This window comes from Trichomonas vaginalis, chromosome IV (assembly GCF_026262505.1).
Source record: "Trichomonas vaginalis G3 chromosome IV, whole genome shotgun sequence".
Taxonomy (NCBI): Eukaryota; Parabasalia; order Trichomonadida; family Trichomonadidae; genus Trichomonas; species Trichomonas vaginalis.
The window spans coordinates 19,209,601-19,232,206 of NC_067206.1; the positions used below are offsets into that span (position 1 = coordinate 19,209,601).

Here is a 22,606-nt window from a genome sequence, read left to right on the forward strand (position 1 = left end):
GACACTTTCACAAAAAACATAAAAAATAAAGTTAGTTTTTTAAAAAAAATATTTTTTATTTTTATTGTAAGAACATGTTAGCAACAACAGCACCAAACTCGTTAGTCATGAATCCTACGTCAATGTTAGTAGAGATGAAAAGCTTCATTCCTTCTTCATATACTTTCGAAACAGAAATCCAGAAGATAAAGCAAGAACTTCTCCAAGGAGATTTAGATTGCACTGCAAAAGATGAAACAGATGAAGAATATCTTTATGAAATGCAGGATATTATTGACCATTTGCCTAAACTACCTGAAATCCAACAACAAAAGCTTACTATTCCAGAATTCGATGAAATAGAAGTCGGACTGACTGACTCAGTAGAAATAAAGAAGTTCATACGAAAGGTTAACTATGAGTTTCTTGGATTTCATTGCAACCACAAAGTCATGGACAAAGATTGCGATATGGTATATAAGAACATCTCTGACATATACAAATCTGGGGAGTTTAAGACCTACGACAACTTTGTTTCGTTAGTTGCAAAATGTGTTTGGCAGATAAGAGATAAAGATAGAAGAGGTAAGATATGGAATGAACAGATAAAACCCGCAACTTTTGAGTTAAAGAGAGCAATTGACGCCTTAGTCATACTAGCAGGTAAGGTTTCAGAATATAACGCAAAAATGAACCCGCAATGTTCAAAATGTAAAGCAGCAATGAGGAAATATAACTACTCCGTCAAAGAGATAGAAAGAATGAGAAACGACTATGCAGATTTAAAGAAAGAAGCAGAGAAACCAGCAGAAGATAAAATGGACATGTTGACATTTCTAAACAAAAACTATCCAACAGCTGACGATTTCCTTCTTTCAGATGTCAAGAAGAAGTATAAAGAAACTTTCGGCATTGTTAAAACATTCGATATCCTTCGTGAAGAAATAGAAGCTACAAAACTGTTTAGAATTTCACGAATTCACAATGTTTACCATGTAAAACGCTTATAAAATAACTGGGGTAGAAATGAGGTTAGAAAACATGTTAGATCTAACATTCTAACATAAAATATATTTTTACTGAATTCCGTATGAAATTTCATGAGTTTTGTGTGTTTTCTACGATGTTAGAAAAGAGGTTAGAAAACATGTTAGATCTAACATTCTAACATAAACATTATTTTTTGGTCATTTACGCTCATTACGAAGAAGTCTTGACAAAACATTTACGAAGAAGTCTTGACAAAACATTTACGAAGAAGTTTTGACAAAACATTTACGAAGAAATCATGAAAATTCAAGAGGTTAGAAAACGTGTTAGAAAACATGTTAGATCTAACATTCTAACATAAACTTTATTTTTTGCTGAATTCAGCAACAAAATTCTGAGTAAAATAATTTTTAGGGCATATGCTTGCTTCCTCGGAAAAACCGAGAGAGAGATTCAGCAACAAAAATCATGAATTTCCTTAAGATAGAAAAAATAAAGTTAGTTTTTATAAAATATTTTTTTTATTTTGTATGTAAGAACAGAAAATGACAAACAATGAGTTTGAAACAGTTAGAAAGATAGACAATGACACCAAAGTGGTTAGAATAGGTGATTTAAACGTAAGATACTCAAAGAAATACAACAAATATTCTTTGTCAGACATTATATCTCCATCTGGAAAGAAACCAAGCGACTGGGTTAGAAATGCTTCAACTCAGAAAATTTTGACAAGAAATCCTAAGCTCATGATATCGGTAAGATTCTATGGAACTACAGCATATCTCATCGACAAAAGTCTTATACCAATAGTTTTGTTATGGTTAGACCCAGTTGTTGGATATAACTTCATAACTTATGGTTCATTCGATACGGAACGTTGCAGTGAAGGCTTACTTTACATCGTTCAGAAACCGAAGGACTTCAATACAAAGAGATATAAGATAGGAAGAACATATAATATAACTCAAAGATATGACAGTACAGTCAATAGAGTCAAGGTTGTGTTTGTTAACGATATGAGAGCTGCAGAAACAGAACTGCTTGAAAAGTTTGAGAAAATGTATGGTGCTCCCACGAAAGGTAAAGAAACGTTTGAAGTAGATGAGATCGACAAAGCTATAAAATTATTTGACGAAGTTGCTGAAAAATACATGTAAAGCGTTTATTTTTACGCTTGACTTCAGATGGCTCAGGTAGTTCCTAACTAGCTCATTTATCTCTATAAGGTAGATTGCCTCATCTGCTGGGTCTATGTCGGTCATTTGTACTTTTTCAAGACAAGTCTTTTACTTTTTCAAGACAAGTCTTTTACTTTTTCAAGACAAGTCTTTTACTTTTTCAAGACAAGTCTTTTACTTTTTCAAGACAAGTCTTTTACTTTTTCAAGACAAGTCTTTTACTTTTTCAAGACAAGTCTTTTACTTTTTCAAGACAAGTCTTTTACTTTTTCAAGACAAGTCTTTTACTTTTTCAAGACAAGTCTTTTTTACTTTTTCAAGACAAGTCTTTTACTTTTTCAAGACAAGTCTTTTACTTTTTCAAGACAAGTCTTTTACTTTTTCAAGACAAGTCTTTTACTTTTTCAAGACAAGTCTTTTACTTTTTCAAGACAAGTCTTTTACTTTTTCAAGACAAGTCTTTTACTTTTTCAAGACAAGTCTTTTACTTTTTCAAGACAAGTCTTTTACTTTTTCAAGACAAGTCTTTTACTTTTTCAAGACAAGTCTTTTACTTTTTCAAGACAAGTCTTTTACTTTTTCAAGACAAGTCTTTTACTTTTTCAAGACAAGTCTTTTACTTTTTCAAGACAAGTCTTTTACTTTTTCAAGACAAGTCTTTTACTTTTTCAAGACAAGTCTTTTACTTTTTCAAGACAAGTCTTTTACTTTTTCAAGACAAGTCTTTTACTTTTTCAAGACAAGTCTTTTACTTTTTCAAGACAAGTCTTTTACTTTTTCAAGACAAGTCTTTTACTTTTTCAAGACAAGTCTTTTACTTTTTCAAGACAAGTCTTTTACTTTTTCAAGACAAGTCTTTTACTTTTTCAAGACAAGTCTTTTACTTTTTCAAGACAAGTCTTTTACTTTTTCAAGACAAGTCTTTTACTTTTTCAAGACAAGTCTTTTACTTTTTCAAGACAAGTCTTTTACTTTTTCAAGACAAGTCTTTTACTTTTTCAAGACAAGTCTTTTACTTTTTCAAGACAAGTCTTTTACTTTTTCAAGACAAGTCTTTTACTTTTTCAAGACAAGTCTTTTACTTTTTCAAGACAAGTCTTTTACTTTTTCAAGACAAGTCTTTTACTTTTTCAAGACAAGTCTTTTACTTTTTCAAGACAAGTCTTTTACTTTTTCAAGACAAGTCTTTTACTTTTTCAAGACAAGTCTTTTACTTTTTCAAGACAAGTCTTTTACTTTTTCAAGACAAGTCTTTTACTTTTTCAAGACAAGTCTTTTACTTTTTCAAGACAAGTCTTTTACTTTTTCAAGACAAGTCTTTTACTTTTTCAAGACAAGTCTTTTACTTTTTCAAGACAAGTCTTTTACTTTTTCAAGACAAGTCTTTTACTTTTTCAAGACAAGTCTTTTACTTTTTCAAGACAAGTCTTTTACTTTTTCAAGACAAGTCTTTTACTTTTTCAAGACAAGTCTTTTACTTTTTCAAGACAAGTCTTTTACTTTTTCAAGACAAGTCTTTTACTTTTTCAAGACAAGTCTTTTACTTTTTCAAGACAAGTCTTTTACTTTTTCAAGACAAGTCTTTTACTTTTTCAAGACAAGTCTTTTACTTTTTCAAGACAAGTCTTTTACTTTTTCAAGACAAGTCTTTTACTTTTTCAAGACAAGTCTTTTACTTTTTCAAGACAAGTCTTTTACTTTTTCAAGACAAGTCTTTTACTTTTTCAAGACAAGTCTTTTACTTTTTCAAGACAAGTCTTTTACTTTTTCAAGACAAGTCTTTTACTTTTTCAAGACAAGTCTTTTACTTTTTCAAGACAAGTCTTTTACTTTTTCAAGACAAGTCTTTTACTTTTTCAAGACAAGTCTTTTACTTTTTCAAGACAAGTCTTTTACTTTTTCAAGACAAGTCTTTTACTTTTTCAAGACAAGTCTTTTACTTTTTCAAGACAAGTCTTTTACTTTTTCAAGACAAGTCTTTTACTTTTTCAAGACAAGTCTTTTACTTTTTCAAGACAAGTCTTTTACTTTTTCAAGACAAGTCTTTTACTTTTTCAAGACAAGTCTTTTACTTTTTCAAGACAAGTCTTTTACTTTTTCAAGACAAGTCTTTTACTTTTTCAAGACAAGTCTTTTACTTTTTCAAGACAAGTCTTTTACTTTTTCAAGACAAGTCTTTTACTTTTTCAAGACAAGTCTTTTACTTTTTCAAGACAGTCTTTTACTTTTTCAAGACAAAGTCTTTTACTTTTTCAAGACAAGTCTTTTTTTCAAGACAAGTCTTTTACTTTTTCAAGACAAGTCTTTTAGACAAGTCTTTTTTTTTCAAGACAAGTCTTTTACTTTTTCAAGACAAGTCTTTTACTTTTTCAAGACAAGTCTTTTACTTTTTCAAGACAAGTCTTTTACTTTTTCAAGACAAGTCTTTACTTTTTCAGACAAGTCTTTTACTTTTTCAGACAAGTCTTTTACTTTTTCAAGACAAGTCTTTTACTTTTTCAAGACAAGTCTTTTACTTTTTCAAGACAAGTCTTTTACTTTTTCAAGACAAGTCTTTTACTTTTTCAAGACAAGTCTTTTACTTTTTCAAGACAAGTCTTTTACTTTTTCAAGACAAGTCTTTTACTTTTTCAAGACAAGTCTTTTACTTTTTCAAGACAAGTCTTTTACTTTTTCAAGACAAGTCTTTTACTTTTTCAAGACAAGTCTTTTACTTTTTCAAGACAAGTCTTTTACTTTTTCAAGACAAGTCTTTTACTTTTTCAAGACAAGTCTTTTACTTTTTCAAGACAAGTCTTTTACTTTTTCAAGACAAGTCTTTTACTTTTTCAAGACAAGTCTTTTACTTTTTCAAGACAAGTCTTTTACTTTTTCAAGACAAGTCTTTTACTTTTTCAAGACAAGTCTTTTACTTTTTCAAGACAAGTCTTTTACTTTTTCAAGACAAGTCTTTTACTTTTTCAAGACAAGTCTTTTACTTTTTCAAGACAAGTCTTTTACTTTTTCAAGACAAGTCTTTTACTTTTTCAAGACAAGTCTTTTACTTTTTCAAGACAAGTCTTTTACTTTTTCAAGACAAGTCTTTTACTTTTTCAAGACAAGTCTTTTACTTTTTCAAGACAAGTCTTTTACTTTTTCAAGACAAGTCTTTTACTTTTTCAAGACAAGTCTTTTACTTTTTCAAGACAAGTCTTTTACTTTTTCAAGACAAGTCTTTTACTTTTTCAAGACAAGTCTTTTACTTTTTCAAGACAAGTCTTTTACTTTTTCAAGACAAGTCTTTTACTTTTTCAAGACAAGTCTTTTACTTTTTCAAGACAAGTCTTTTACTTTTTCAAGACAAGTCTTTTACTTTTTCAAGACAAGTCTTTTACTTTTTCAAGACAAGTCTTTTACTTTTTCAAGACAAGTCTTTTACTTTTTCAAGACAAGTCTTTTACTTTTTCAAGACAAGTCTTTTACTTTTTCAAGACAAGTCTTTTACTTTTTCAAGACAAGTCTTTTACTTTTTCAAGACAAGTCTTTTACTTTTTCAAGACAAGTCTTTTACTTTTTCAAGACAAGTCTTTTACTTTTTCAAGACAAGTCTTTTACTTTTTCAAGACAAGTCTTTTACTTTTTCAAGACAAGTCTTTTACTTTTTCAAGACAAGTCTTTTACTTTTTCAAGACAAGTCTTTTACTTTTTCAAGACAAGTCTTTTACTTTTTCAAGACAAGTCTTTTACTTTTTCAAGACAAGTCTTTTACTTTTTCAAGACAAGTCTTTTACTTTTTCAAGACAAGTCTTTTACTTTTTCAAGACAAGTCTTTTACTTTTTCAAGACAAGTCTTTTACTTTTTCAAGACAATGTCCGACGTCAGTCAGTAAATTTTATCGTCCAACCTTACAAATGTAAACTTATATAGTTCTATTTTCTTCACTAGGGTCTAACACCAAAGTAGCCTTACAAATGTAAACTTATATCGTTCTATTTTCTTCACTAGGGTCTAACACCAAAGTAACCTATGTACATGAAATTTCACTGCATAAAAGGAAAAAACCTGCGCGAATCGGGATTTGAACCGAGGTCTTCGACGCCTGTAGCCCATACCACTGAGCTATGAGCCGCTTGCATATTTTTAAGTAAAATATAGTATATTTGTCATATAGTGAAGGATGACCAAACTTAAAAAAAATAACGCTAATTTTTTATAAAATATTTTTTTTATTTTGTATGTAAAGACAGATATGTCAACAACAGAGAACACAACAACAGTTATAGTCCATGAAGCTATAAATGAAGAATACGAGTACATACAGTATAACAAACAACTTCGCCTCATTCGTTCGGTCAAAGATGACATGTACCAAATGCAAAGTATTTTGAATGCTCTTCGTTCTACAAAGCAAGCATATCATTGGTTTGAAAACCAACAGACAAAAGAACTTTTAGAAGAATTTCCTCATATGTTTGCTACCCTCGGAAAACCGAGGGTAGAGATTCCGTACGAAAATCGCAAGAATTTGGCTCCTGGTTTGAGAGGTTGGTATGTACATAGACTTCTTGTAAATGCTGTTGCAATGTGGGCTTCACCTCGTTATGCTTGTTATATTTTCATGATGTTAGATGAAATTCATAGACAAGAACGTGAAGAGATGGAAAACAAGCTTGAAGCAAAAGACAAAAACATACAGAAAAGAATACCACGTTCGGTACCAAAAGGAAAGGAAAAGAACTATAAGTATATGATTTATACTGAAGAGATGGAAAATGAAGAAGACAGAGATATGGTTATGTTGCATTTAGTCAGAAGAAACAACAAAAGCTTTTACGACCTTGCTAAGATTTACAAATCTGACAGAAATTGGTTCTATCGCGAAAACTTACCGATTTCAATGACACCGAATGAAGATGTGAAACAAATAGTTCAAGATACGTTACCTCAAACACACTATGATATTAAAGGTTGTACAATTCTTACATTCAAAGAAGATTTGCCATTGTTAAAGGAAAAAATAACAGAGTATTTTGACAACTTCAAACAAGCAGAGTAGATGCAGTCTTTATTTTTTACGCTTGACTTTTTACAATTTGAACTTTGTTTGCGTAGATATGAATTCTGAAAGAAGTATGAGGGTCTTGTATGACTTTGTACTTCTCCCATAGTTCATGTCTGTCAAACTTACCTGCCATGGACTCTTTCATAAGTTCCATGAAATCGTCTTCGGACAATCCGGGGAAAAGTACAATGTCAGTAAGTATTCTCTTTACATCCTTACTTAAACTCTTGGCTGTCTGTACACAAATGACAACAGAGATGTTAAAGTGTCTGAGCTTCTTAAGAATTCGACACATATCTTGTTCTCTATTCTTTAACAAAGGATGAGAAGCAAAGTCATCTAAGATAAGAAGACATCTATGAGGGTAAGTCTTCCAATCGTAAGATTGCAATTTCTTCGAAATGTATTCTATCTCTTTCTGTTTGTTTCTGAAGTGTTTCTTCTCTAATATTCTTTGCATTTCCTCATTTGGGTCTTTAAACTTAGAATTTATATACTCATTTATAGCATTATACTTCAAAACCCTTCTTTGGTACTTCTTTATCCAATCTAACAACTCAGTATCCTTTATACATACTAACTTAGACTTCTTTATAATATCTTTGAACGAATTGACGGTTTGGTCAAATTGACCAGAAGTACTACAAATAACAACTAACTCATAGAATGGGTTCTTCTCATCTAGTTCTTGTTGTTGTGCAGCCATTTTAAGATAAGTGAAAGTCTTACCCGACCCAGGTGGTGCGATTAGACCTGTTATACCATTCTGAGCAAATAAGAACTTGTCATGTATGGGTTTTATCTGAGCATTTTCTAACTTCCTCTTGTTCTTGTTTAAAACATTCTCAAATTTCTTGTCAATGTCAGCAAACTTTTTTTCTAACATATTTTTAGAAAAATTAAAATTTTTATCTTTTTGAAAATGTCTAGCGATTTCGCTATCTATATTCGAGACAAACTTTTCGACAGCAAAACATCTGTCGACCATAAAATCTTACATAGTGTAAACAAGAAAGGTGAATTTGTTCTAAAGTTCTGTTTCTGGGAATATGACAAGAACCATAAAACATTACAAAGAGCAGTCTTAAAATTTGTCAATGACAGACTTGTTGACAGAGATGACGCCGATTGGAAAGATGAAGTCCAACAAAAGTTCTTAGAATGCAAAGAAGGCACATGCGCTGTTCTTGAAGATGAAATAGAAAACAGAATAGAAGAGCTATTAAAGGACAAAGACCTTTTACATAAATATGGTTCTGAGAAATTTGACATAACTCCACCAGAAAAGAAGAAGAGAGAGAAAAGAAAGAAAAGAAAGAAAAGAAAGTAGAAAGAGAAGAAAGAACCTGAACCAGTTCCAGAGAAGGTGAGATATGACATGTAAAAATAAAATTTTATTTTTAGAACATTTCTGGGTCGATGTCAATGTTCTCTTCCTCTTTAGGGGCAAACACTGGCTTAGACTCTAAAATCTTTTTACCCAATTTACCTTGAACTTCAACTATCTTAGACTCATAATATTCATAGTCGTCTGCTTTCTTTGGTTCATAAGGTATAACAAGTTTGTATGCTTTGCCTTCTTCGAGTTTTGAGAACTTTCTGTCAAAATTTTCTTTGACTGTCAACATACCGTCAATGTATAAGTCTTCAAAAGTTGCACCACTTTTTCTAACAACAGCAAACTTAACTGGTGCAATGTTCCAAATTTTGTCAAATGTAGACTTTTCAAAATTGTAGAAGTAAACATTCAAATATGCGAATGGAGCTAACTTATCTTTGACTTCTGTCATGTACTTATTTACTGAGATGAATTTCGTCATCTTTTTTATCGGATAAAAAAATATTTTTTTTAAAATTTACTCAGAAAAATTTTTCTTTGTATATACGCCGTTCTGTACGTCTAAAAGACTTTTGACATTTGCCAAGAATGTTCGTTTAGACGCTGCCATATAACCATACTCTTGACAATACTGTTTATATTCATCGTACAATGACCTTTCATCTAATGACACAAAGTTAGTCTCATCTATAAACAGTTCATAAACACTCTTGTTTGCTTCTAACAATGTTTGTCTTTCTTCGGTATGTGGAATTTGTCTTGGATTGAACTTAGAAATATCTAATGTCATAAAGTATGAGAACAAGTGGTTGTAAAAGTCAGATGTCAAAGTTTCTGCTAAGTCGTCAAAATATTCTGTATCTTGCATATGAGAATCTGACGTTCTGACAACTACATATCTTCTGTCAGAACTTTCTAACTTCATCGGAACAACATTGTTTGAAACCATAATGAAGTTTGCAATATTTTCACAAACTCTTTGGTCTTTATATTTTCTTTCAACAACTCCAACTTTGTCTGTTATAAGACTCTTCAAAGCATCTGAGTTCAAAACTTTTGTTGTATCTATACTTTGAAGTTCATTGCAAACTATAAGTTTCATATTCTCAATTGAAGAGTTAAATTTACCGCAGATGTTTTCTAAGTTTGTCATATTCGGATTCGAATAACCTTCTAACAGTTTGCACAAAATATCTGTAAAGAAAGTGTTCTTACCAGTTCCTTGTTTTCCAATTATAATGAGAGCAGTTTCATTTTTAGCACTTGGATGTTGTAAGATGTTTGCAAACCAACATAAGATATACTCATAAACCTTTTCGTTTCCATTGCATATAATTTCTTTGACATGGTCTAACCAAGCTTCTATAATATTTTCTTTCCATTCTACTTGTTCGTATTTATATCCAGTGAAGATAGAATAGAAGTTTGGAGAAGGTGTATAGAACTTTATACCACGAACTGAAAAATCTTCTAACTTTGACAATAAGATATCCCAAGCATCTAACATCTTCATGCCAACTTGTACGACTTTTATTTTCTTAAGTTTCTGTCTACATTCTTGTTCTGAAACTATTGTTGCTCTTGGTTTGTTAAAGACAACATCCCATTCTTTCATAACATAACATTCTGGGGCAGAGTCGACATAAATGACTAAACGTTTCAAATTCTCGACTGCTTTGTTATAGTCTCGAAATGGACACATATTTCTGAAGGCTTGGAAGTCATAAAAATCTGAAACGTCTATTCTGTACATTTTTATAAAAATAAAAAAAATATTATTTTTTTATTCTTGACTTTGTTGTTCCATTTGTTGCATTTGTTGTTCTTGAGCTATTTGTTGTTGAAGTTGTTCTTGTAATACAATACTTTCACCAGTTGCATCTTCCAATTCGAAACTTTCTGCCGTCATTGACAAATACATAGGACATAAAAGTTTTACAGGAACAAAGTTTGCGTCAACTAAGGTTAAGTTTATGTTTGCTAAAGTGTTTGAGTTCACTAAAGCTGAAAACTCTGCATTCGAATGAACAATAGGCAAACCAGCAGAGAAAGTATTGTTTATACGCATGAGTATCTTTTGGTCATAGTAGTTTCTGTCGACATTCGAATAACACTTTGAACCTAAGTTTGAAACAATATAAAGATTGGTGTGCTTAATGTCAATGGAATAGACATTCCTTGTATGACACCTTTTCCTGTTATAGGAAACTGTTGGTAGTAAAAACCAGATATAAGTTTTGTATTATAGCTCATATCGTTTATACTAAACTCAGTCGGACATCCAAACATAATGAAACCTGCTCTAGTTGCAGCACATGTTACATCCGTCCTTAAAGTATTAAATAAGTCAACAAAACCTGTTGGTGGTATATCTGAGTAAGTATCTTCAAAGGAGTATTTTTTACCATTCACAACAATAAAATCTTCTGGTGTCAAAAGAGCAAAACAGGCTTTAGTCGTCATTGTGTTTAAAGTTAGTTTACAATATCGTCCTTGAGGACTTTGTAAGTTTGTTGTTATAGAATTATATGACTCAGGGTTTTTAGTCGTAATAGTATAAACCATTGTGTCTTCTGCCATTTACTTAGCAAATAAATTTTAATGAAATGTTGTGGTCGTCAAATATTTTTATGACGTCTGGGAAACTATACTTTAAGTTCAACGTTTCACCTCCTTTCATAACGTATATCTTGTCAATGACATTATATGAAACACCACAGCAACTAACGTCGGGTTCTATTTCTTTGATGTTTATATCGTCTGCCTCTGTCAAAAGTTTCAATAGTTCTTTCAAAACTTCATGAGGTGCAATGACATATGAGTTCACTTTTACAGGGTTGTGTTCGACCAAGTTTAACATTATACCTAAAGCTTGACAAATCTTCTCCTGAGTTTTAAGTTTGTCTTTAAGTTGCTTGTAGTCATTTCGAATATCTGCAACAGAACTTAAGTCTCTGCTAACTTCAGGGTATGTTGGTTGTTCTTTTACAGGAACTATTGTTATACCATCTTGGTCTTCGTATGGTTTCCCCACTTCAACATCTCTTTCTTTGACATTGACAACAACACTTTGACTGTTTGTTTGAGTTGGTGAATTTAACTTCACATCTGCCACCGCCATTAAACCTTTTGAAACACTTACGCTTCTATTTTTCGGAAATGACATTTTACTTAGAATAAAAAGATGGACGTATTTGAGTATCTCTTCGAATTGAAGCAAAACAAAGTTTACACACACAAACAATACAAGTTCATTGACAGAGTAGTTCTTTACACAAACAATGGAAAATGTTATAGAATAGCAATATTTGCTGAACCAAAATATTTTCATAAAGCAAAGAAAGTTGGTATAACCGAGATGGTGAAAGTTCTTGAAGCAGACAAAAATATAACAACAAAACTGACCGATATTTCTAAAGGTAAGTTTATAATACAATTTTATGTCAAAACTGGCGTACTGTCAATATTTGACGGAGAGAAGTCAGTTCAAGAACAACTTACTGACCTGCTGCCAAAATCTGCTCGATGGAAGCTGTCGTTATGCCAATCTGAGGAGCCCCAGCAGGTTTCATCGAACGAATCTTCAAAAGAGCATCTTCCGTGAAAAGTGCTATTGGTTTTGTAAACTTCTTTGCTTTCAATTCATCTGGACCGTCTCTGTCACCAGTATATTGTATTTGAACTGTACCAACAGTTGAAATACCACCCATAAAGTCTTCTGAGTCAGCAAATGGAATGCCAAGCCAAAAGTTTGAACGGTCTCCATTTGTATATTGAGTTTTTTGACCTCCTGTATGAGTCCATACTTTCACATATGGCATAATAGAACTTTGCATTTCAGGGTTAATGGTTGTTGTGAAGTTGTTGTTAAAGTTCATAGCATCTAATGTCAAGTTGTATGACCTCATATCCTCAACTGTAGAATATTCTTCTCTTGGATAATATTTGCCATCTATGTTTATATGATATTTAATACCAGGGTTGTAGAAGCAAGAATAGTCATTTATAGTTCGTCTGAACAGTACAAACATAGTATCTGCATGTTTCATTGCAGTTGTTAAGGCAATATCTGTTCTTGCACCTGGGTCAGCACTTTGGTTTCCAACTTCACCTGCAAAGTCTTTGACAGATATTTGGTGTATAGGGAACATAAGTGGAACTGCAATATATTTGGCAGCTAAAGCATTTGAAATATCTGGGTCCAACATATAGACTGCAAGTCTGCTTTCTATTCTCTTGCATTCAAATTTTTCGCATGTGAACTTAACTGGGTCCCAAGCATCTCCAGCAGCATTGAAATAATAGTTTACTTCAGTGTTGAGGTTTGAGAAACCAAAGTCTAAGTCAACTTTGTTTTTGCAAAAGTCGGCGAATGACATTTTATTTGTTCCCACTACTTCTGTAAGAGTGAATGGGTCTTGTGTTGGTGCAATGACTAAGTTATTTTTGCTTGGAGTAAGTTCGATAGAAATTTTTCCTGCCCAGTTTGGCAAGTATCTTAAAAACCTGAAGATGAGGAAAGATGACAAAGGAACTCTAAGTTTCAGTTTTACTTTGGTTACTGCTGCTGCAGTTTGTCCAGAAAGGTTAACATAAACTCCTGGAACGTTAGGGTCAAGTCTTCTTATTTTCTCAATAGTTGCATACTGGTCTGTTTGTTCTCTAGCTTGTGGTTGTACTGAGTTTCTCAAAGCGAACCATTCATAGTTTGCCCATGTTACTGTTTGAACTAAGTCAGAGTTAGAATATATCTTATATCCCATGAAAACTTCTGGAGCATATTGGTATCCGACATAGAAAATTCCATTGCAACCTTTCTTGTCAGACAACTTGGCAGAAGGTTTTATTTCAATGTCTTGTTCCACGTATAAGAAAGAGTTGTCAATAGAAATTATATGAAACCTGTCGCAAGCAATATCTACTGTTGTTGAAGAACCTTCTCCAAACTCACCTACGTTTCCATAAGAAACAGCAGTTGTATATTCGTAAGTTCCAGGAACTATTTCTGACCTTCTAATGGCATTGTCGCATTCGTTATACCATTCGGAAACATTTCCATTCATAGCATCCAAAACTGTTGGCGTTATATTCTGAGCGGCGTACATTTCATATGAGTAAAAATATAGAATAGTTGGATTTATATGTCATAATAGAACCCACGTGGACCAAGCTTTACTTTCTTCCTGACTGAGTTTTTAACTCTTCTTTTTCCTTCATTGCCCTCTGCTTGAAGTTGTTGCATCTTTGCATTATGTTCATCTAGTATGTTGCAAATTTCCCATGTCCTTTTTGCCTTTTGGCTCTGGTCGCCCATCTCAGGTAACCTATATCCTAGAAAGAGTTTGTCATAGTCTGTATTTGAGTCTTCGCGTATTGTTTGCATGACTCTTTCCTGAGTTTCCGGTTCAAGCTCTTCAAACAGTGCCTGTCCATATGGAATAAGCTCGTTTCCAAATATATGTTTTTGTAGCCATTCTGGTTTTCTTTCCATGTTACCAACTATATCTTTTGTGAATGGGAAAGCTTTTACCCAATCTTTCAGTCTTGCGTCGTTTATTTCTGTAGTTGGTTTTATTTTGTCAAGGAACATGTTTTTCAATACTAACATTTCATTTGGTACTGTCCATTTGAGTTTTCTTAAATATTCATCCCTTCTCAGTTCATCGTATGCAAAGTAAGTTTTTATGACATTTTGCAAACTTTCATTTGCAAGGTCATGTACAATAGGTTCTCTTCCTTCGCTCTCCCTAACTTTCTTTCTAAACTCTTCACCAAATATACCATCTCTATGGTTCTGTGTAGTTCTTTGAGATAAATGTTCTAGAACGTCAGGTGTTATATTTCCATCAGCCATGTTCATTTCATACTGGTCCAAAATATCTGCATGTTTCATATCTTTCAATGGCATTAAAGCCGCGCTTAAAATACCAGCTATATCTGGTTCACCATTGACTTCCATTGCGTCTACAATTTCTTGGAATTGAGGTTGTAAGTTTATGAACCACCTATCCGGGTTAGCTTTATGACCCCATCTCATTGTAGTTCCATCGTCTGCAGAAACAAAAGTAGGTTTGTTTCCATCCTGGTTAGGTTCTGAATGAACTTTAAACAATGTTTCATTTCTATATGTTTTCTTGAAATTTAACCTTTTATTTTCACCGAGTTCATCCGAAGATTGAACGTTAAATGCTCGTAAGTAAAAAGGGTTGTTGTATTTGTGTACATTTCTTTCAGTACTTCCATTCTATGCTGAATATTTTCATCTGGTGTTGGAGTCTTTTGTATGTCGGCAAACATTTTTCGATATTCTTCTACTATGTCAGCTGAATTTTTTTTAGACTCTTGGAAATATTCCATATTCTCCGCATACTCTTGTTGAGGGTCAAGATTTTTCGGCTGTTCCAAATCTTCATCTAGTTCTGTGAGGTTAGTTTCCAAAGGAGGGACTTGTTCGTTTCCTTCAGGCTCTTCTAGCTGTTGTTGCTGAACTATTTCTTCCATGTCTGGTTGTATCTGAACTTCTTCCTGTGGAGTTTCTTGTACCTCATCTGCTGGCATTTCATATATTCCGAGACCATTTTTAACAATTTCCCTATCTACGTCATCCGCATTCATAAGCTTTTGTTCTTTCGTTCCGTCTCTATTTTTTACGCGTTTCATGACGAAAGTTGAATTGTCATTTAGCTCTGACATCAAATATCTCGGAGTAAATTCATCCATGTCATTTGGATGATATGCTATTAAATCATATCCCTTAGCGAGCTTGTATTTTCCAGGTTTGAGATTATATCCGTTTTGGTGCTGAGCCATAAAGCTAAATAGGTTCGGGTCAGTATTTCCATCCTTGAACTTTCCAATAGCTTCTTTATATCTGTCACTAAAGTCAATACTATCTGGGAAACCACACTCTTCTTTAAGCATTTTTAAGAATTCTTGGTTTCCTTGTTCTCTACTTCTTTTATGTCCTTGCTCTGTTTGTGGTTGTTGTTGTGCAGGGTTTTGAACTGTTGGTTGCTGTGCTGGTTGTTGTGTTGGTTGTTGTGCTGGTTGTGGAGGTGGTTGTTGTGTTGGATTTTGAACTGTTGGTTGTTGTGTTGGTTTTGGTGCATGCCTGTGTCTATGTCCATGTGACGATGTAAATGTTTTAGGTAGTCCTGGTGCAGGTGCTTCTCTTGGAGGGTTTGGTGGTATATAAGTTCCACCAGCTGGCACATATGTTCCATCTGCAGCATAATGTCCTACCTGACTTTTCGTTTTTAAGAAAGCATTTACTAGGTCTGTTTTGGTCTGTTGTAACTCTTTTTCTTGACTTTTCACAACAGCTGCTCTAACGGCGTCATAGGCACTTTGAACTGCCTGTCTCGTTGCTGCATCTGTTATTTTCGTCATATTTTGTGCTACTTCTTTTAACTCTTTGTCGAAACCTTCAGACTTCAGTTTCTTTCCAGATGAGAAGTCGTTCACTTGTTTCACCTTACTATGAAGAGCTTCGTAAGCGTTCTTAAAGTCAGCATTTGTTAAAGTTTCATTTGAACTGTCTTCATCCGCTTGTATTTTTGTCCTTATTGACCCTATGAGTTGGGCTGCTTTAGCGTTGGCTTGGGCATCTAACCAGTCATTGTTAGCTTTTATATATTCTGCGCTTTTCATTGCCTTTTGCATAGCCGCGTCGTTATTTTTACTTTCTTGTGCTAAGTTTTCATACTGTACGGTTTGGTTTTGCAACTGTAAAAGTTTTTCTGCCTTTACATTTGCTTCAACTTCCTTTTTATACTCATCGCTATCCATATATGTCTTCAGGGCTTTTTGTTTTATCTCTTCATCTTTCAGTATTTTATATTGAGTAGTATGGTTTTTCAAATTTATAACATCTTGTTCCATTTTTGCTACTTCTGCTGCTTTTTCTGACACTTTTTTCGCATATTCCTCTGTACTTAGTTCTTTCAGTTGTTCTTCTTTCTTCTTTTTCTCTACGTTTAACTCATTGAGTTTCTTTGTGTGTCTGTCATATTCTAGTTTCTTTTCGTTTTCACTTATTTGTTTCTGTATGTCTATGTTTGACTTTTTGACATCTGTTATTTGATTTTTGAGTGAACTCAAATTCATTTGACTTTGAGGGTTATAGGCTGTTCCGTCTGCAGCTCCACCATAGCCTGCCATTTTCGCTAAAAGTGCCGCTCTTAAACCTCCACTCTGTGCACCAATGACTCGGTTTAAAAGCATAGGATTGCTTGACATTTGTTGCAACATAGTGGGGTCATTCAGCATTTGTTGTTGCAACTGTTGTTGTGGTGTCAGTTTTACTATTGGATGTTTCAATGCTCTCTTCCTCTTACGTATATTCTTACGTAGCTTACGTGGCATTTTAAGTGAAGTTAAAAAGCGGCTTTTGACAGATGTTTATATGACACTTTTTGTTCAGCACAAAAAATTACTCGGTCAAAGTGTTGTCAGTTTGGTCATTTACACTCATTACGAAGAAGTCTTGACAAAACATTTTACGAAGAAGTCTTGACAAAACATTTTACGAAGAAGTCTTGACAAAACATTTACGAAGAAATCTTGACAAATTCAAGAGGGTAGAAAAGAGGTTAGAAAAGAGGTTATATCTAACCTTCTACCCTAAACATTATTTTTGTCTGATTTTACGAAGAAGTCTTGACAAAACATTTACGAAGAAGTCTTGACAAAACATTTACGAAGAAGTCTTGACAAAACATTTACGAAGAAGTCTTGACAAAACATTTACGAAGAAGTCTTGACAAAACATGAAAACATATATAATTTGTGAAAAGCTCCTGGAAGACCTCCGAATAAAAACTTCATTTATGTGGGCTAGAAGGCACGAAGTGCCTGGAAGGTCACCCCAAGAAAAAAAAAACTTCATTATACCAATCATCCTCAGGGCTAGAAGGCACGAAGTGCCTGGAAGCCCCACTACCTTTTTTTTTTTTTTTTTTTTTTTTTTTTTTTAACATGATACATATTATCTTTATTTTCATATTTATTATTGTTTTATAGAATTCTCTTACGTTTCATATTTATCTTTGCCTTATGAAATTATTTTTATTATCATATTTAACAGTGTTTTATATAGTTCTCATTCTTATAACATTTATTAATGTTTTATTGGATTCTCTTTCTTTTCATATATATCATTGTTTTATAGAATTCTCCCTTTTTTCATATTCATCATAGTTTGATGAAATTCTTTGTGTAATTCGTGTTAATCATTGTTTTCTCAAATTCTCTCAATATTAATGAATGTCCTCTTAGTATGGCAATCAAAATGAATTCATTTGAAATTGCCAAACTCTTAGTTGATCATGGTGCTGATCTCTTTCTTTTCATATCTATCATTATTTTATTTCATTCACTTTCTTATAATATTATTCGTTGTTTCATATGATTCTCTATCTTTTAATATTTATCATTGTTTTATGGAATACTTTTTCTTTTCATGTATATATTGATTATATTGGATTTTCGTTCATTTCATATTTATCACTGTTTTACGAAATTCTCTTTCTTTTCATACTTTTCGTTGTTTTATGTGATTCTTTTTCATTCCATATTTATCTTTGTTTTATATAATCCTTTTTCTTATCATATTTATCACTGTTTTATGGGATTTTCTTTCTTTTAATATTTATAGTTGTTTTATATGCTGTTCTTTCGTATCTTATCTATCATTGTTTTATAGAATCCTTTTCCTTATTATATGTATCATTGTTTTATCCAACTTTCTTTCTTATGATATCTTTCATTGTTTTATAAAACTTTCTTTCTTTTCAGATTTTCATTCTTTTGATATTTATCATTGTTTTGTTGCGGTTTCTATCCATTTATGCTTATCATTTTATTATTATATTCTCTCAATATTAATGAATGCCCTCTTAGTATAGCAATCAAAGCGAATTCATTCAAAATTGTCAAACTCTTAGTTGTACATGGTGCAAATGTTATAAGGAAATCTATTCTTTGAATTTTCATATTTTTCATTATTTAATATATGATTCTCTCAGTATTAATGGACTCCCTCATAGCATTGCAAACAAATCGAATTCAACAGAAATCGCCAAGTTCCTAGTTAAACATGGTATTAAAGTTAACAATGATTTTGTTCTCTTTCATTTTCTATTTGTCATAATTTAATATGATTCTCTTTCTTTTCATGTTTATCATTGTGCAATGATATTCTCTAGATGTTAATTGTTGTCTTCTTAGCATTGAGAAAAGTGAAATCAATGGTCAAATTCCTAGTTGAGCATTGGGCTAAAATGTTTCTTACTTTATTAATAACTATGATATTTAAATTATATATTTAAAAAATTCTAAACGTCATTTAAAAAAAATGAATATGATTTTATCTTCTTTAACATTAAATAGTTATGAAGAAATTGGTATCTTCAAAAGAGTATACAATGATAGGATAGTCCTTTTTGATGCATCAGGATCTTCAAAACAGAAGATAAATGGTACAAAACAATTTACTAAACCAGAATACGCAGCTTATCCTTGGGGAAAAAGGTATGACTGGTGTTCTGATGTTGGGTATACGCTTAAGGAGCATCCTTTTATTGCTGTAACAATGAAATCTAAAAAATTTAAATTCAATGGATATACAGTTCGAAGCGGATGCTGTTATGAAGGATGTTGTTGTGGTATACATTATAGTTATTGTGTCGATTGCTATTTATATTCTTGGTCTTTGCAAATTTCAGATAACTATAAAGATTGGATCACAGTTCATCATATAGAAAAAGACAACTCAATCCAGAAATGTGCTGATAAAACTTTCAGTTTAGATAAAGAATATAGTGCTAAATATGTTAGATTAATTCAAGATAGCCCTTATCCGAGTTTGCCTCCTTGCATTGCATTAAATAGATTTGAATTGTTCGGAGAAGTATTAAATGACTATTCTGAAATTGATGAAGCTTTCAATACAGATATCGAAGATGAAGATGAAGGTATCAACATAATAGGGCGGATTTCTAAAAGCGATTGATTTATTTATCATCCCAAAAATATATATTCACGTTTGGCAGTTGATTGATACTCTTTCTCAAACAATTTTCTGCAAATACCAATGCCAAGGAATTGTATGTCTATACACGAAAAGCAAATGTTACTATCCAAAGCGTTGAAGAAGTAACTTCAATTCTAAAATCTTGATATTCGATGGTATTATTGATGTTTTTGATCAAAAGAAGAAAGAAATACCTCATTCTTCATAAAAAAATGAAAGCTAAAGAAGCTATTACCAATCATTCTTGAGAAAATTCCTTGATGAACTTTCTGTGAAAGGAAATCAAGGGATAATCTCAAAGTTAGCGAAGAGGAACTTTGGGATTATATGTATGTCCTTCCTGTTGCAACTGTTAAATCACTCATAGAATGCAAATGCAATAAAAATACAAAGGATAAATATGGATATACTCCACTCATTCTTGCATCATCTAAAAATCATCATGAAGTTGTTAAATATCTTATCTAAGTTAGAGCTGATAAAGAAGCAAATGATAAATTTAGGAAACATTCGTTCTCAAATGCAGCACATAATGAAAGGAAATACCTAAAAACTATTGGTTCCAAGTAATCTAAATCAGATTTCACAAAATTCAAAACAATTTTGATAAAAATAAATAATTTTATTCTTAGCTTGGGAAATCTAGTGAATGTACCTTTAATTCTAGAATATTTAAACAAAGATTTTTACAATTTTTTTTGAATGTAGCTAGTAAACAGCTTGAGTTAGTATCAATTTTGAAATCAAATCATATTCGCGCGTTTCGATCTCATTTGAAGGTTCTTATTGTCAGTTTTAACATGCTTTTTTGGAAAAAAATTTCCGTTTTGTCAAAACAAAAGGTGACATAAATTTTAATCGAATTGAAATGAGATAAATCTGAAATAATTTTTATTAGCAGTAGGTTCCAATTATATAATTTTTCCAAATAAAAAGTGCCATTATATTTTACAGTCATGGATAGTTTACGTAGGGGAAAGCGGAAACCGAATGGCTGGTTTAATGAAGAATACTTAGGACCGAGTGGATCTAACTCAGAAAGTGACGATTCTGAAGAATATATACCAAAACCAAAATCCCAAATTAACGGTGGGAGAAAGCTCAAATATACATCTGATGATGACGATGATGATGAAGATTACTATGAGTATGGAATGGAGCGTGAAAAAAAGCATTATAAAGAAAGATTATTAGGTCCTACTCGAAAAGCTCTCAAGACAGAAGTAATCAGTTCACGGCAATGCTTTGCTAATAGAATTTCTTCAAATAGTCCAGAAGCAAGTATCGGTCCCGATGGAAACAAATGCCGCTTTATTCGATTTAAGGATTTGAAACCGAATTTACTAAATTTGGATAAAATTTTGAAAGAAGGCGAAACTGGAGTGAACACGATCCTGCCAGCCTATGATCCTGTCGCTAGAAACAAATTACAATTTTTCGAACTCGACGATTCTCCCATACAATTTACTTACAAAGACCTTGAACGAATGTCTTTGGAAGATCTTAAGACAGCCCTTGAAATAGTTGAAGAAGATATTCAAAATTTACCACATTTTCCAGAATATGCAAAAGATTTCGTCCTAATCCCTCCATACAGTGAACATATCAAGCAAGCTGCACCTATAAAAGCCGATATCCGTTACTTTGACTGGGAAACTCTTGGCAAAATATGCCAATTTGATGTAATTTTGATGGATCCTCCATGGAACATCCAACCAGCCCAAACCACGAGAGGCGTTGAGTTAGGCTATGAACTCATGCTCGAAAGTGAAATTGCTTCCATGAAAATCCCTTTAGTTCAAACAAATGGATATTGTTTTATGTGGGTCGTTGCTTCTTTCTTGCCAGTCGGTGTATCAATGCTTCAAGGATGGGGATACAAAGTAATTGATTTCATTAACTGGATAAAAACCTCCAAATATGGAAGATATCGTCCTTCAAACGGTTATTTCTTGCAACATGACAAAGAAACTTGTCTTGTAGGCATAAAAGGAAAACCTTTGGATGGAGAAGATGTCGACATTTTTAACGATTTAATTATTGACGAAAGAGGTGCAAGACAAAGCCACAAACCGCCATCTTTGTATGATATTATTGAGAGAATGTTCCCTGGCCGACTCTATTTGGAGATTTTCGCTCGTGCACACAATGAACGCGAAGGATGGGTTTCGCTTGGTCTTGAAGTTGTCCAGTAACATTGTTATTTTTAATAATTTCTTGTTGTTTAAATGTTTATATGATATTAGACTTTTACAAAAAAAAAATTGAAATTATATAATTTCGAATTTTTATAATTTTTATATGATCCTATGCTTCGACTTATCTATGAATAGTGTTATTAGTTCCAAAGCAATTCTTTACATAGTTCATATTGAATACATTTTTCTATTTTCTTAGAAAACATGGTAGTTCAAAGCTATTTCACAGAAACATCACGTAATTCAAGTGATTTAAGGAAGTATTTTTCATAGAAAATGCGGATTACGAAAATATCTCATTCTTATATGCCATAAATTCTCTTGAAAAAGCAGCATGAGATTGTTCTTAAGCATTTTAATAGTGATAATAATGTAAATCGATTGTAGAATTGATTGTTGCCGACAAATTGGAAATTATCGCACAAATACATATTCTATGAGTTTCATAATGGAAAAATCATGAAATCCACTTGAATGAGGCAAATTACAATTATAAATTTTCAATTATTATATAAAATTCAGATATTTAGTTTGTATACCATTAAGGGAGGCTTCCGACCAGAAAGCCCTCTCAATTTTTTGTGATGTTTACACCAAAAGTGAGATTCGTTAAGCGTTTTTCTCGTTGAATATTGAGTTTCCTGGATTTTAAGTTATTCATAAAGCTTCTCTATATTATACCCTATCTACTGATATGATTATTTTTGAAAAATCTCTTAAATCGACCTGCACTGAATTTTTTAGGGAAAATTCGAAATTTTCTAGGCGTTTTCTGTAACGTTTTTTTACGGAATAAAATCCGAAAAATAATTTTTTGAAGAATCATTTGGGTAGAATACTTATCGAAA

General features: G+C 32.3%; 10 protein-coding genes and 1 pseudogene across 11 annotated transcripts, besides 3 other annotated features; 6 read left to right on the forward strand and 5 right to left on the reverse strand.

The window, feature by feature from the left end:
- Nucleotides 1–17,500: part of a mobile genetic element that runs on past the window's edge.
- TVAGG3_0127060 (organellar and viral DNA polymerase type B) lies at nucleotides 75–570 on the forward strand (the record flags this gene model as incomplete). The annotated part of the gene is made up of 1 exon (XM_051223789.1): nucleotides 75–570. A coding segment is annotated over one exon (496 nt), but the record flags the coding sequence as incomplete, so codon positions are not given.
- On the forward strand, nucleotides 6,377–7,135 carry TVAGG3_0127070 (KilA, N-terminal/APSES-type HTH, DNA-binding family; the record flags this gene model as incomplete). The annotated part of the gene is made up of 1 exon (XM_051223790.1): nucleotides 6,377–7,135. A coding segment is annotated over one exon (759 nt), but the record flags the coding sequence as incomplete, so codon positions are not given.
- Nucleotides 7,200–8,075, reverse strand: TVAGG3_0127080 (protein of unknown function, DUF4106 family; the record flags this gene model as incomplete). The annotated part of the gene is made up of 1 exon (XM_051223791.1): nucleotides 7,200–8,075. The coding sequence occupies one exon, from the start codon at nucleotides 8,073–8,075 to the stop codon at nucleotides 7,200–7,202; it is 876 nt and encodes a 291-aa protein (XP_051108777.1).
- On the forward strand, nucleotides 8,112–8,573 carry TVAGG3_0127090 (annotated as a pseudogene). The gene has a single exon. A coding segment is annotated over exon 1 (462 nt).
- Nucleotides 8,590–9,009, reverse strand: TVAGG3_0127100 (protein of unknown function, DUF4108 family; the record flags this gene model as incomplete). Its single annotated transcript, XM_051223792.1, has 1 exon — nucleotides 8,590–9,009. The coding sequence occupies one exon, from the start codon at nucleotides 9,007–9,009 to the stop codon at nucleotides 8,590–8,592; it is 420 nt and encodes a 139-aa protein (XP_051108778.1).
- On the reverse strand, nucleotides 9,046–10,143 carry TVAGG3_0127110 (uncharacterized protein; the record flags this gene model as incomplete). Its single annotated transcript, XM_051223793.1, has 1 exon — nucleotides 9,046–10,143. The coding sequence occupies one exon, from the start codon at nucleotides 10,141–10,143 to the stop codon at nucleotides 9,046–9,048; it is 1,098 nt and encodes a 365-aa protein (XP_051108779.1).
- TVAGG3_0127120 (protein of unknown function, DUF4106 family) lies at nucleotides 13,666–14,136 on the reverse strand (the record flags this gene model as incomplete). The annotated part of the gene is made up of 1 exon (XM_051223794.1): nucleotides 13,666–14,136. One exon carries the CDS (start codon nucleotides 14,134–14,136, stop codon nucleotides 13,666–13,668), a length of 471 nt encoding a protein of 156 aa, XP_051108780.1.
- Nucleotides 15,220–16,892, reverse strand: TVAGG3_0127130 (protein of unknown function, DUF4106 family; the record flags this gene model as incomplete). The annotated part of the gene is made up of 1 exon (XM_051223795.1): nucleotides 15,220–16,892. A coding segment is annotated over one exon (1,673 nt), but the record flags the coding sequence as incomplete, so codon positions are not given.
- Nucleotides 17,402–17,500: a terminal%2Cinverted (terminal inverted repeat of Maverick-3 transposon ID:TVAGG3_0127000).
- Nucleotides 17,501–18,882: 1,382 nt separating this feature from the next.
- Nucleotides 18,883–19,539, forward strand: TVAGG3_0127140 (galactose-binding domain-like family; the record flags this gene model as incomplete). The annotated part of the gene is made up of 1 exon (XM_001299863.1): nucleotides 18,883–19,539. One exon carries the CDS (start codon nucleotides 18,883–18,885, stop codon nucleotides 19,537–19,539), a length of 657 nt encoding a protein of 218 aa, XP_001299864.1.
- Nucleotides 19,540–19,887: 348 nt separating this feature from the next.
- On the forward strand, nucleotides 19,888–20,028 carry TVAGG3_0127150 (ankyrin repeat protein family; the record flags this gene model as incomplete). Its single annotated transcript, XM_001299862.1, has 1 exon — nucleotides 19,888–20,028. The coding sequence occupies one exon, from the start codon at nucleotides 19,888–19,890 to the stop codon at nucleotides 20,026–20,028; it is 141 nt and encodes a 46-aa protein (XP_001299863.1).
- Nucleotides 20,029–20,515: 487 nt separating this feature from the next.
- Nucleotides 20,516–21,787, forward strand: TVAGG3_0127160 (primary miRNA methylation; the record flags this gene model as incomplete). Its single annotated transcript, XM_001299861.1, has 1 exon — nucleotides 20,517–21,755. One exon carries the CDS (start codon nucleotides 20,517–20,519, stop codon nucleotides 21,753–21,755), a length of 1,239 nt encoding a protein of 412 aa, XP_001299862.1.
- Nucleotides 21,788–22,303: 516 nt separating this feature from the next.
- Nucleotides 22,304–22,606: part of a mobile genetic element that runs on past the window's edge.